The sequence below is a fragment of the Electrona antarctica genome (genome assembly GCF_951216825.1).
Source record: "Electrona antarctica genome assembly, chromosome: 6".
In the NCBI taxonomy this organism is placed as follows: domain Eukaryota; kingdom Metazoa; phylum Chordata; class Actinopteri; order Myctophiformes; family Myctophidae; genus Electrona; species Electrona antarctica.
Genome location: NC_136811.1, coordinates 7548437 through 7563316, shown reverse-complemented (window position 1 = coordinate 7563316; position 14880 = coordinate 7548437). Strand labels below are relative to the sequence as shown.

Sequence of the window (14880 nt, the reverse complement as noted above, 5' to 3'; positions counted from 1 at the left end):
ACTTCGTTGACACCAAGGAAGTCTTTAGACAGGTACATGCGGGTATCTTGGTGGTGTAGTGAATGTTGTGGACCAGACCCATTGCAAGATGCTGTACTCTGTCGTCAACTCTAAGCCATTCAAGCCTGTCAAAATGCGCAGGTGGGTTCAGGGAGTGAGGCCAAGTTGTAGCCTGACCAGTTTGTTTTGGGAAGCCTGGAGCCTTCTTTTAAGAGCCTTTGAGGTGCTGTGGTACCAAGAGGTCACTGTAGCCTAGCCTTGGAAACCCAGACGTTTTTATTTCCAGGAAGAAAAGCTATAGCCAGGATCCTCATCATCGTCTTTCTGACAGGCCGATGTGATGTTGTCAAATGTTAGCACACTTATTTGCATACGTTTTTAGCACATGTCTAATGGTTCTCATACATGTGTCTACTCTGTTTGACACGCTTCCCATTTATTGCCGTCCGGTATGGTCATGTCATCTTTGAACTCGGAACGATGTTATACGACTTCAGTCGTCGTTTCCAACTTATCCATGATTGAGCTTGGGGGCCACTTTAGGAGTAGGAGAGCTGATCTGGAAGAGTCATGAATTTAACTTGTTTGGCCCACATGGCCTCCAAAGTTTCACCCTCTGTACATATTCCGCTCCAAAAGCAACAACTCTCAATGGCATTTGAGACACTGCACGTATTCCTGTCTCATTTACATTTGAAGACTCATTGTCACTATTTGTTTTGCTGACACTTCTGGCATGACATTTACCTTTGGTATGGAGAGAGTGTTTCTGTGACTTCCTCAGGATTTGGAATTTGAATGCTTTCTTCTCTGTCTATATGATGCTCCTGCTCTAAATCATAAATTATCATAGTCCCACTGGCCCTTGGCAGGGGCCCTTGGCTCTTAGGGGCCCTTCGGGGAAATTGGACCATGAGGTACTAGGTTTGGCGCCCTGAAAAGGGCTCCTGGGGCCCTTCATTGGCTGTTGATTTAGTTAAATTTAGGTTAAAAAGATGATAAAAACACGGAAAAACACTAAAATCACGCGCGCGCTATGGGGGCTCTGCAAATATTACCGGCCCAGGGGCCCTCATGGGGGTTAATCCGTCCCTGATTGGGGTTCATACTCTGTGCTAGAATAGTCTGTTTGGCCAGCCGTACTTTCTATCCTGTGTAAGTGTTTGTGGTTTTGGTTTGATTGATTGATTGATTGAAGAATTTATTAACAGTTTGCAGAATTACAGTACATTTCAAGCACAAACTCAATACAAAGGCTGTTAACTATGAGTGGACGACCCAATTAAGCATTACACTTGTTTCCAATAGGGTCCACCATGTTCAAATCATCAAAACATTTAGAGACGTACAAATAGACACTTCTATAGACAGAACAGGAATTCATCATAAAGGAGGTAAAAAGGGAAAAGAAACATATACAGTGAGGGGGAAAAAAAGGGGTGGGCGGTGGGGGGGATTCACGTTCAGCTCCGTTAATTTGTTTGTTTTCCTTGGAGGAGCTGCGTTGGGTCCCCAAGTCGGCTCCGTGGCCGTACCTTGAGTTGGCTGTGTGGCCGTGACCGTCTCTTGTGTTGTCCTTGCGTTGATGCTGCATGAACCTGTCCTCTTATCTCTGCATGGCGGCGGCGCTACTGCTGCTTCTGCTATCTCTCTCCTCTCTCTCTCTCTCTTTGACCTTGGAGTAATGTAAGCTTATACTATCTCTCTCCTCTCTCTCTTAGACCTTGGAGTAATGTAAGCACGTCTTCCTCTGAGTCTGACAATGTCTTTACATTTCTGTATTAAATTAGGGAAACTGCAACACTCTTACTTCCTTCATTCTACGAGCTTGTTTTCTTTCACCTGTTGTGATACTAGACATGTCAAATGATTTGGACAATGGTGACTCAGTCTGTTCATGAACTTAAACTGAGACTAAAATAAAATAGTGTTGATGTTGATCACTGCAATAAGACACTGAAAAAACTAAAATAAACTAAATGACAAATGCAAAATAAATAAATAATAATAATAACATAAATAAAATTGCATATAAACCGAAGTTCTATTGTGTGTTTAAGGTGTGCTAGTATAGAATATATAATGCTCAATATCAAACTTTACATATAACACACGTAACACGTATTGTTCGTATTGCTACTCCAATGACATGTACTACTGTATAGCAAAACAATAAAGACACCTTGACCTTACACACACACACACACACACACACACACACACACACACACACACACACACACACACACACACACACACACACACACACACACACACACACACACACACACACACACACACACACACACACACACACACACACACACACACACACACACACACACACACACACACACACACACACACGGGTAGGCTCAGTACAACACACACGGGTAGGCTCAGTACAGCACTCGGCAGCAGCAACAGGTGTGTATTTGTAATATTTACATTTAATCGAAGACTAGACTAAACGATTTCAGATCACTAAATAGGACTAAAACTAAACGGTGTGTTCAAAAGACTGACAAAATCAGAATTTGCTGTCAAAATTAACACTAAGACTAAAGATTTTTGATATGTAGTCGACTAAGTGCGTGCGTGCGTGCGTGCGTGCGTGCGTGCGTGCGTGCGTGCGTGCGTGCGTGCGTGTGTGTGAAGTGGTACTATACCGTACATCTGCAGATCGGCTTAGGTAGGTGAAGAGAATGGACCAATCAGCTTTCATCCTGAGAACGACAGGGTTGCTGCTGCTGGTGGCGTGTGTGACAGGAGGTGAGTCCTACAATCTATTCTAGATCATTTCAAATTAAAAATAAAAGTTAGTTCTTTGGTGTGTGCAGTATAGGTATCTTATGCCGGTGTAATCATTGAAGTTCACTATGAGACCAGGTCAGTATTTTTTTTTTCTTTAACTTCGATTGACTTTTCTTTATATATTATTCACAAGAATGCAAGGCGTAGTGAGCTAATAGATCAGCTATTTTCACAATTTGTGACGCTTTTTTTTAATATTATATGACAATTTGGCCAATATTTTTTGTAGAATATATGTTTTAATGATCCTTAATTTATTTTATTTTAAGTCGTTTCTACAATTGTGAGCTATCTATCACACAATGAAGCTTTTGCTGTACCAAGGAATTAATCAATGTGTATATGAATCAGGGGTCAATCACCATGCTGGCTTGTGGTGGACATTTCTGTCCAAATTCTTTGTATAATAATATCACCATAAACAGCCCTGAATGACTGGTTAAAATGTCTTTACACTCTCCGAGTTATGGGGGTCCATGCAAATAAAACATTTGAGAACCAGTAGGCCTATAGTACCAGCTGGACTCCTCATGAGAACCAGTAGGCCTATAGTACCAGCTGGACTCCTCATGAGAACCAGTAGGCCTATAGTACCAGCTGGACTCCTCATGAGAACCAGTAGGCCTATAGTACCAGCTGGACTCCTCATGAGAACCAGTAGGCCTATAGTACCAGCTGGACTCCTCATGAGAACCAGTAGGCCTATAGTACCAGGCAGCTGGACTCCTCATGAGAACCAGTAGGCCTATAGTACCAGCTGGACTCCTCATGAGAACCAGTAGGCCTATAGTACCAGCTGGACTCCTCATGAGAACCAGTAGGCCTATAGTACCAGCTGGACTCCTCATGAGAACCAGTAGGCCTATAGTACCAGGCAGCTGGACTCCTCATGAGAACCAGTAGGCCTATAGTACCAGCTGGACTCCTCATGTGCCAGGGCTGGACTGGCCACAGGTTGTACCGGGCATATTCCCGGTGGGCCGCGGCCGTAGGGGGCCGCCATGATAAAAAAATATATATATATTAAAAATGTCACTGTACCTGTATCAGTGAGTGACAAATAAACCCTCTTCAAAGGGTTGTGTAGTTGTCTGTTGGTTTGTATCATTTATGTTGTTCTGTAAAAGTGGTGGTATTAGGGCTTGCTTGTTTGTGTGTGCCTCGACGGAGCGGGCGGTAGAGTTTCTGCTATCTGCACGCTGGTTGTGGTGGGCCGGTCTGGGCCAAATTCACGCGAAAATGACCGGGCCGAATTTTTGTCCCAGTCCAGCCCTGTCATGTGCCATACATATGTATAGGTGTCATAGTAAACCAGTGTCGTACATATCCTTAAGAAAACCTGGAGACTGACATTCAGTAATTGGGTCTTGTGATCAAGATAAAAACATTATTTTGCACCCTATGCAACAATAACAAACTGGGAACGTACATGCACATGATGTTGGGAGTGTCCAGATGTCAATCGTTTTTTGGTCTAGAGTTTCAGAAGTACTATCTGAGGTAATGTGATGGCGGGTAATGGGTATTCCCCTCTTGCCTAATATTTTAATGTTGAATGATGATTCAGCGATTGTTTTTTTTAACAAGAAATAAAATAAAACCTTGATCACTAAAAAAAGAACCTTATAATGGTGTGTAAAAAAGATAATCTAATATTTGCCACACACAAGACCAAGTCTTTGCTATGGACACATTTGTTCCTGTTAAGACATATTGATGATGACCCCTGATATGAACGTATAAGGTCATCTCTCCTGTCCTCTCCCAGAAGCTGTCCTAGAGATCATGCCCCACCCTGAGCAAGTGCTTTTAGGAGAGGGATTCCTGTTGGTGTGTACCAGCAGTAAGTAACTTTTACGTAAAACTATTAACCCCCAAAATAATCATTATTTATTTTGAACAGTAGAGACCCCCCCAAAATGGGCATATTTGAACCAGTTAAACAATCTTCAAACATGTTTGGGGTCATTTTAACGTCTACTCTGGCTTTTGTGAACAACCTGGACAGTTGTTAAGACGTTGAAAACACCCGGTCCTTGGTTCCTGTGACTGATAATATTGTCCTTCTAATGTGTGAGGAGACCATGCTTTTTCAAATACTTTTTTCATTCGTTTTATAGCATACTTTTGTGGCTAAATGAATAAAGTATGAAAAAACACAGTCTCTTCACGCATTAAAAAGACAATATCAGTCACCAGAACCAAGGACGGATGATTCAATTAATCTATCATGGTTAAAATGGAGTTTGAAGTTACAAGGTTTTTATAGGATGTGGGCGTGTCTGTTAAAATGAATATCAAATATCTATGAATCAAGCAACTTAAAACAACCAGAACCATAAAATTGTATTTAAGGTCCTGTTCCTGTGTCAGTAATTATTTATACTGTGTGTAACCAAACTGTATTGCAGACCAAAAGGAAAACACAAAACTGTTGCTTTTGAAGTTAAACTGCAATAGCCTATTTTTATCTGACTTAAACATGATCAACCAAATGAATAATTCAATTCAATTGAACAATCAAGATTTCAATGTACACATGAAAAGGTTCTGTTTTTTGAAGTCCTGCAATGTAAAGTTTCTTTCAATGTCCCCAATGAGTCAAACTATCAAAAAAGTAATCGAAAAGTAATCGACTCAAAAATTGTAGATCTTCTATTTTCCCAAAATCAAGTAATCCATAAAGTCATCAAATAAAAAGCAATGCATTTCTCAAAAAGTGGGAAAAAAGTATATATCTCACCCAAGTGACCTAGCCCCTCTCGGGACCCCCGGTTGAGCTCTTTTCATCGTCACCCGGAGGGTCCCTTCCCATCGGTGTCATGCTAAATGGAAATTATGGAATACAGACAGACTTACCGTCACAAACGCCTTTGCTGCGCTGTTTGTGTGATAGTGACATGTTCCAAAAGAAGCATATATCGGCTATAGGAGACAACGGAAACATCAACGAACTTTCCTTTGGCGCAGAAGCCGTTAAGTATTTTTAAGTCTTTTGTTTGACTGTTTTGGCAGCTCTGAAATTCTCTCTTCCTTCCTTCCTTGACTTCCTTATTGACATCCCATTGTACCGCATCCAGCGCCGGAACTGGCTATCTGCGACAGAGCAGATCAGAGGCAGGAACGTAGGGACGCGCAGATAGCACAATTTCCATTTAGCATGACACCGATGGGAAGGGACCCTCAGGGTGACGATGAAAAGAGCTCAACCGGGGGGTCCCGAGAGGGGCTACCAAGTGACCCAACCTTCAAGTCAGGAGGCCACAGCAGGTTTCTTTGTCCGAAAGCTCTGAATTGATTCAGATCTCAACCCTCAGAAATGTTCCTTGACCAATCTTTTCTTCAGGTCTCAAAGTTTTCCGTATCCCGTACTACTGTGGTTTATCAATTTCCGATTCTGGTTTATTGGCATTAAAAGAGTCTCTTTAACGAGGGGCCGACGGTGCTGGACAAACCACCACCAACAACTATTCTTGATACATAAAATGGAAGCCCTGGCTGCTTCACTTCCTGTACTTTTATAGATGTTCCTGGTACCTCACTTCCTGGAACTATATTGCTAACATGCTTTTCCCCCACAGCTCCCCCTATTACCAAGCCTTGTCAACAGAAAATGAATGACCATGGTTCAACTACATCTTTTTCCGTACACTAGATATCAGGGTTAAATTATCAACCAAGATTTTAACCATGATGTTATGTATGATTTTATTTCAATACTCATACCAGGACAGGGAATACATTTCTGTCACATATCCTAATCTAATTTGACAATGTTTGCTCTAGCTCATGAACAGGGGATCTTAACCTGGCTGAAGGACGGTGTTCCTGTGCAACTCTCCCCCATGTGGGCCGCGTATGATCAGGAGACGTACGATCAGCTGATGCCGAAGTATGAGGAGATGGCGGAAGAAGAAGAAGGCCTATCTGGTGAATCGTGGGAGCGATGGGAGGCCATGCATGAAGGCCGGATGGTCATAACGGACGAGTCGTCTTCTGTGCTGGTAGTCCCTACTGCCGAGCTGACTGACGGGGGTACATACACCTGTAAGCTGGGCGAAGACACTACGACGCGCCTAGCGCCAGTGATGAGCAGCACAGAAGTTCACGTTCTAGGTAAGAAGAGTCAATGAAATGTGTGTGTGTGTCAGTGTGTGTGTGTGTGTGTGTGTGTGTGCGTGCGTGCGTGCGTGCGTGATCCCATAGACTGCCACTTAAAGAGATGTAGGCGTATAGTCCTAAATAGCTTTATATTCTGACAGTATAATCATTACTAGAGTGTTTGTTCAGTAACAGACCTCCACATCTCTCTAGAGAACTTCAGTGAACAGAAAATAGGGATACCAACTTCATCCAATCAAAGAGAGGTCGACCCTTTGCGGGTCCTGCTATACTAATTGCCCCAAAATAAGTGAAAAATATGTCACAATTAAAAATGTTACATTATGTTGCTGAGCTGATGAATGTAGCTTATCTTTTGATTGGATAGAATTGACAACCCACTTGAAAATGTATTTCATATATTTGTACTGTCTGTCTGTCTGTCTGTCTGTCTGTCTGTCTGTCTGTCTGTGTATTGGAAGTTTGTTAGATATTGTCCACCTTACAATTAGTAATTCATTTTTGGATAAGTTAATTTGGCAAAAAAATAATAAATGTGTTTTAATCAAAATTAAACACAATGCAAAATAAATGACCATGATGCTTTTGTATTTAATTTGATCCAGAACCACCCACCCCTGGCCCTGAAGAGTTTTCCATGCACACCAACAGCTCCTCCAGGTGATGGCAGTGGCAACAGCACTGCATGGCAGGCCTAAATGGCATTGACGAAACGTTGGAAAAATGATACAATGATACATTATGTATAGGTCCCATAGAGCAGTGGTTCCCAAAGTGGGGTCCGCCCCGGGGACCCCCAGGGGTCCTTGAGAGAGTTCCAGGGGGTCCCCATAGCTAAATGATAGTTTGGAACCAAATGGACCCTTATGGGTCTGTAACTCTGAGAGTGTACAAATGGAACCAAATGGGTTCCATTATTTTGTACACTTTCAGAGTTAAAATTAACATTGGTTTTACAATATAAATTGGGGTCTCAGATATAGAAATGCCATTAAATGGGGGTCCGTATAGACTAATGCAGGTCAAACTGGAGGTCCTTGAAATTAAAACGGGTTGAGAATCTCTGCTAGAGCCGTAAAAATCTTCTCTCATGGGGGGTCACTGGCATATATTTTTGAATGGGGGTCCGCGAGCTAATTATTGTCAATTTGGTGGGTCCTTGACATGAAAATGTTTGGGAAACACTGCCATAGAGGCTATGTATGCATGATATGACCTGGCCTTCAGTTTGTCTTGTACACAAAAAGTTAGAAAACCACTTATCTTGGATGTTGAGCATTATATGCATGAAGTCACAATCATAATCATCATGCTCAATAATGGGTTAGGTTTAAGTTCAACATATATCCATTTGATTTATTTATCCATGTGCAACAGGCAATGGAATGTGTGCGACAGCAACTAACAGAGAACATGTATGTCAGACATTGCTGTTATTTTTTGTTGATTGTTGTTTGTTGATTGTTGTGCAAAACTGTAATAAATAAGTCAGACATTGAAAATAAATTGTATTACTTGGTCCGGGAGTTTTTGGGATGTATTCAACCCTGTGGCAGGGAACTGATATTATGCAAGATGATGAAGAAGGTGGCGATCCGAGCACTCAAAAGGTATACAAATGAGCATGGTGGATGGTGGATATAAAATCAAGGTACTTTATTAAGAATGTTAAAACGCCAACATGTTTCGACTCACAAAGGAGTCTTCATCAGGGCAAGTATGAGGCAAGCAAGCAAACAAACACTGGTATATATGGCGTTTTAACATTATTAATAAAGTACCTTGATTTTATATTATATCCACACTCTCTGCTTAATAATTGAACCTTGTAAGTTCCGGTTCATATCTGACAGGCTATACAGTACATGTATATTATGGGATGTTATGTGGGTCAAGCGTCATCACGTCAACCATCATGACCTGCGTAGTTCCCTGAGCCAACTATGGGTTGTTGACATTTTAAGCAGGCAGCTTCTACTAGGCATATACTGTAAACTTCTTCCAAGGCTAACCTGCTATCTATTGTTTACATATGCCAGGAGCCCAAAACAAGAAAACATGACCAACCATGTCTGTGAGGTGCAGACAGTTTGACCATATAAGACATGGCAATGGATAAGTCAGTCCAAGAGGACATGCTAAAATAGCCTAGGATGTCATAACTAAAGTATCCATAACTAATCAATATATCTCTGCTGTCCGGAGGAAACCTCATAACTCCAAAATGTTCATTTTTCAGGAAATGAAAAATATACGTTTTTAAGGAAACGGATAAAACCTTATATATTTTTTTAAACGATGCAATACTGCCTCATCAAAGTTGGTGTTGTGACTTTAGATATTGTCAATATTACTTGCATGAGAAGGAGAGAGGTGTTGGAGATAGCTGTTTTAGCAGACAGTTTGAGGGTCCAACGGAGTTAAGAGGTTTTGTCCAATGCGTTTTTTTACTACTTTCTATTGGTTCAATATTTTCAAATAACACACAGATGTAAAGGGCGTTCAATAGCACTGATTTATGGAATAAAATCAAAAACCTCAAAAATGGAGTTATGCGGTTTCCTCCGGAGCAACAATATATTGATTTGATCACCGATCACTATCACTCTCCTCATTTTTACACTTTTTTTAGTGCTCGAGATCGCCGCCTTTTCTTCAGAATTTCAGTCCCTTTGATCTTTGAAGCACCCGCCGACTTTTTAAACTTTTTCTGCACCTCCTTTGAGCACCTCAAGTAGTAGTAGTAGTAGTTGATTTTATTTTTTCTCGTTATGCGAGATGGTGTTGGCTGTTGGGGTGATTTCCATTCCTATTGATTTAGAGCCTAAATGGTTGAGCGAGCCTATTGGTTTACAGCAGGGGTGCCCACACTTTTTAGACTTGAGAGCTACTTTCAAAATGACCAGCTCAACCAGATCTATACCCACAAAAAAAAAGAAATTATCCCTGAAAATAGTTACATATTATATTAGGCAAACGCACTTGGAATGGGAAATAAGAGGGGGTAAATGGAATTGGTAGGGGTTTTTTTTTTAATAGAACTTTGTAATAGTTTGTGCGAAACACTCTTGAAAACAAAGTATTGCATTTTGGGTTTGAGCTTCCGTTTTTGATGTCTATTAATCAAGTGAAGTCACCTTTATTCAAGTGGCAGATGCCAAAAATATTTATTTATTCATTGTATGTGCATGTCATGTGGTCTATGCCTGCACAGCGATCTACCTTTTGGGCACCCCTGGTTTACAGCCAGTACAATCCATCTCCCCTATACTCCCTAGATGAGAATATGATCATTTGGCTGATGAAATGTGTTGTGATGCATGAATGTAACTAAGTTGACCATTACAGTAATTGTCACACAAATAAGTGCGATTATTAAACGATTTAATTGCGTTTCTTTGCATTGAACATTGGAACGTTATAATTTCTGTTTGCCTTTTTGTGTAATCACAAATTTTAGCTATTATTTGAATTGTAATCCTGAATTATTTTTATTTGCTATTTTTCAATTGGAATCCTGAAAAGTAACATTTTTATTTAATTTCCAATGCCTTTAATTATAGTTATGTTAACTTTATAAACTAAATACAACTACATTGGACATAAAAAACAAGTTAACACACACATTAAGCTACTAATTTAGACTGAAGTAATTAAATCAATAATAACCAGACAGTGGCCTTGTGGTTAGAGTGTCCGCCCTGAAACTGGGAGGTCGGGGGTTTGATCCCCGGCCGGGTCATACCAAAGACTGTAAAAATGGGACCCAATGCCTCCCTGCTTGGCACTCAGCATCAAAGGGTTGGATTGGGGGGTCAAATCTACTAATCAAATGATTCCCGAGCGCGGCACGGCTGCAGCTCACCGCTCCTTGGCTGCGGCTCACTGCTCCAAGAGATGGGTCAAATGTGGAGAACAAATGTCACTGCGGTAACGTGTGTGACAAATCGTATGACTTTGATATATCATATTCTGATATTAACCAGAGGGCCGCATTAAGTGAAGGTGGGGGCCGCATGTGGCCCATCCCTGTGATATAGGATATATTAAATAAATACTAAAATGTCTACTTTTTTTCACAGAATGAAATATTTTATGGTCACGATTCACCAGGATCTTGGGGTGGCTTGATTTGATTCTAGGCTTAAAATAATTCATATAAACATTTTTGTTAAATCTCTATGGGGAAAAATGAATGGGGTCTGGAACGATGGAACCGGAAAATGGCCCCCACTCACTGCTATGCCCTATACATTTCTGGATCTAACGCCACAGTGCATGTCCACTTTCCAGGCTGGGAGAGAACAGTCTCCAAGTGGCCTCCCTCCAATGCTACAACAGCAAGGACACGGCCACAGAAAATGTGTCCGAAACAAACGCATACTTTGGTTTTCAAAGAAATACTCAATTTGGTTCTGATATTATTGATTTATTAGCACTTGGCAATCCCACATTTCGACTAAGTTCCATGCTCTACCATTCAGTGACCTCTCTTGCCCAGCAGGTGGGGGTATAGTCATGCTGTAGGAGGCCATGGAACGTTTGATTGATTGAAAATTGTATTAACAGTATGCAGAATGGGGCACAGTACAGGGAATGTACAGGAAAATACAAAAACTAAGAGGATACAACCAGAAAAAGCACGAAGACTTGTTTACACAAGGGTCTTCCATTTTCAATCAATCAAAACATGATTTTAAAGACATACAAATATGCCGTATAAAACATATGCCTTCATATTTCTTGGTATTTTCAATTACAAGACCTGATAACATGGACAGAGCTCCATCCTCCCGGCACCCCCCCCCCCCCCCCCTGGTTAGTCTCGAAGTGTCCTTATGAGCAAGACAAACCTCGACTGCTCTCAAACTCAAAATAAAGTCTCAAACACAGTACCCAATACTTTCATCTCTTTTAATCACAAAACCTTTCCCTCCATTTGGGGAGAAGCTACACAACTCGGACTAACCACCTTTCAGCTCCGGAGTCCACGACGATGCCGAAATCCTCAGTGGACGCGGACAACTTATATTTGGCAGCCCCTGAGCAATGGTTGTTGCATACGAAGTGGCGAGACCTGCTAAAAGTCACAATTTAACGGGAATTGCCATGCCGACAGCGTCCACATTCATTCAAGTTTTATTTATTCTCGAAATTACAATTTTTCCACAACATTTCCACGTCCGATCCGTGCTCCGTCTGGTGCTCATCAAGCTCCTCCTCAAGCTCCTCAAGCTTTAGGGCTTGGACAGCATCTCCGGTTTCTCCACACGCGTCACTGTTCGCCGACTCCTTCTGCTTCCATATACCTGTAGCACAACCGAAGCTGGTTGTGATGGCCATTTTGCTCAGGCTTTCAAAGACAGCCTTCTTAGCCCCCCCATGCCGTAGTATGCCGTTTATGTGATAAGCAAAAGCAGACATGCGGTTCTCTCTTCCTCTCACGGCTATAGCGGCCGCAGCGCAAGTAACAGGCCGGGAACCGTTGGTGGCGGTGGAAAGAATGGATAGCAAGAACGGTGATAGACGTTTGAGATCTGACTCAAAGTGTTCAAAAGAAAAGGACTCAAGATCCCCAGCTGCCCTCTTCAACAACATGCAACCATTGTCATGCTTACAGAGGGATTTGCATTCAACGTCAATTAAATGTAGAATCTGGTCCTTGACCTCTTCTGCTAGCTCCTTGTGCTTAAGAATGTACTTTGCAGCCGTCTTCCATTTTTGATTGGTGATGTTGGTCACGATCCCAGCCTCTTCTGGTTGACTGACCTTGGTAACAGTTTTTGAGGGGAACTTCGTGACCACCTGGAGAGAGAGAAAAAAAGAGGAAAATGCCATTAAACATCATCCCAGTTTTCAGTTTTAGAAATTCCACCATCCTGATTAAATCTAAAATTAAGAGTAAAAGCAGTCCAAGTCACTGGCCAACCCCCCCCCCCCCCCCCCCCCATCTCTGAACATGTAAAAAAGGTAAGTGGCACCACCCCTCCCATCTCTCACAACAACCCTGTCCTTTTGTTGTAGCAGTTTCTACCTACATCTGCTGTATTATTTGCTCAATTTACCGTTTAGTGTTTTTGAGACCCTCCTATATACAGGACAGGTTTGTTTTCAGTTCAATGTTTGTTTTAAAAACACCATTGACAATGAAGGGAACATTTATTAAATATGAAATGCCATTAACAATAAAGAGAATTTAATGTTTGTTGACACTGTTTGTTTTACATCACCTAATCATAGCAACACGAGTTAGACTTTGATATATTAGCGCCCCTCACTTGTATGTGAATGTAGGTGGCAACTATTGAAAAAAATGCTTGATCAAATGCATGTGTAGATTCACTGATGTTTTCTTTCTTTTTCACACATTGTCTCTCTTTTATTTTTAAATCATTTTAGTCATTCATATTCTTGTTAACATCCATGCTTGCTTCTGTATTGTCTGAAGGAAGACAAACATGGCCACTCTTTAGTAGTCACAGGATTGTGTAGCCACTAGCCTCTGTACAAGATAAAATACGTTATGGCACAACAAAAGCCAACCTGCGTGGGGGGGGGGGATGGGGTGGCCACTGTACTGTAGTGGTACAATTATTCTTTGTTTGAGTCAGCCCAGGCCCCAGAGGGTAGGGCAAAAAAACATGTAACTACATACAGTGCAAGTCTTTCCAAATACAGTAGTAGGCTACTAGTTGCTATGTTTGATTCATCTTTTTTATTTCACAGTATGTAGAATGGGTACGTTTACACTAACAAACTAAGAATAATCTTACCTCAGTAATACTTCGCTTTGCGGTTGGCGAGGCATGGCGATCAGGACTAGGTGGAGTTGGGCGAAGTTTTTTCCTGTTTGTCCTCCCGGATAAACTGATTTCATCAAAAAATGGTGTCACGACTCGGGACCTTTTATCTGAAGATGAATCATAGCTGGATGGTGTTGGTGATGGCGAGGGGGGCCCCGATGACAACGCTGGATCCGAACCATGGCTGCACGCTGCTGGATCCGACGAAACGGATACTCTTTCAGCCTGTTCCCATCTTCTAAAGTCCGGCAATGCACTCACTAACCGGTTTACCTTTGTCTCACAGCATTTGCAGGAGCGAAATGACATGTCCCGACGTTTCGTTAACGTCAAGTCTAAACCCTGAAGTCTCTCGAAAATAGTTTTGTCCTTGCCTCTTTCCTCAAAGATGTTTTTAGAGTGGTGAAGTTGTCCAGCGATTCTTACAGGCGCACTGCAGAAACGACAATAATCATTCACATCCATGATGATGTGTCGGTCCGACTTCAACGGGTCCATTGTTCTTCCCCACGTCTTTCTTCTAAGAGCAGACTTACAAGTTACTAGTGGTGTTAATGTTTTGTTTACAAGTTTCATAGTAGGGACAACGGCGCATAAGTGTTACGTAGCAGGCTGCGCTGCTCTGATTGGTTCTCGCGTGGCCAGACACGAACCAATAGAGACACACGGGGACTACAAATTTCACGCCCCCAAATGAGACAGCGGCCCCACTTCTGGTCCGTTAGACCCAAGGGGGCAGGCAGGCTTTCCAACGTTGAAGCTCTGGGTCCTAGTGGTAGGAGGAGGGACTACAGGCGGACCCGTGGATTCATGACCGGGAAACCCCGTGCAGCTGGGCTTTAACGTTGAGCGCCCGGTTGCCCTACGTCACTCAGGACCTCAAAGTTGAGGTCCTGGGAGGGACTTCCGGCAGTCTTCCGGGTGCTTCAAAACGCCACTGAGCAACTTCCACTGACATGAATAGCTGGGGGGGCGGAGCTTCGCGCTAGTTCAGTCTCTATTATATATATACTCTATGGTTAGACCAGTGTACTGCATGCCAGCCCATAGAAGTCAATTGAAATTCCACTGTAGTTAGCCTACTTTTAAAATAATACAACATGAACTGAAGACTATATTGATTTGAATAAAAATATGTTTC

The 14880-nt window shown here is 42.0% G+C and overlaps 2 protein-coding genes across 6 annotated transcripts; one reads left to right on the top strand and one right to left on the bottom strand.

Annotated features, from left to right (window-relative positions):
- The first annotated feature begins 2392 nt into the window (after positions 1–2392).
- Positions 2393–8435, top strand: LOC306924892 (uncharacterized protein). Of its 5 annotated transcripts, none has more exons than XM_079503577.1 (5): positions 2393–2427; positions 2683–2772; positions 4586–4657; positions 6601–6930; positions 7542–8435. In XM_079503577.1, exons 2-5 carry the CDS (start codon positions 2706–2708, stop codon positions 7598–7600), a joined length of 528 nt encoding a protein of 175 aa, XP_079359703.1. In that variant the 5' UTR covers positions 2393–2427; positions 2683–2705; the 3' UTR covers positions 7601–8435. The 5 variants fall into 5 exon arrangements, with proteins under 5 accessions (XP_079359703.1, XP_079359706.1, XP_079359702.1 ...); XM_079503576.1 differs by having other exon boundaries at positions 2411–2427; positions 4583–4657; XM_079503580.1 differs by lacking the exon at positions 4586–4657 and having other exon boundaries at positions 2403–2427.
- Positions 8436–11391: 2956 nt separating this feature from the next.
- On the bottom strand, positions 11392–14271 carry LOC306925266 (uncharacterized protein). Its single transcript, XM_079503994.1, has 3 exons — positions 13710–14271; positions 12028–12741; positions 11392–11726 (listed from the first exon to the last, which is right to left on the bottom strand). Exons 1-2 carry the CDS (start codon positions 14235–14237, stop codon positions 12076–12078), a joined length of 1194 nt encoding a protein of 397 aa, XP_079360120.1. The 5' UTR covers positions 14238–14271; the 3' UTR covers positions 11392–11726; positions 12028–12075.
- Between the last annotated feature and the right edge of the window lie 609 nt (positions 14272–14880).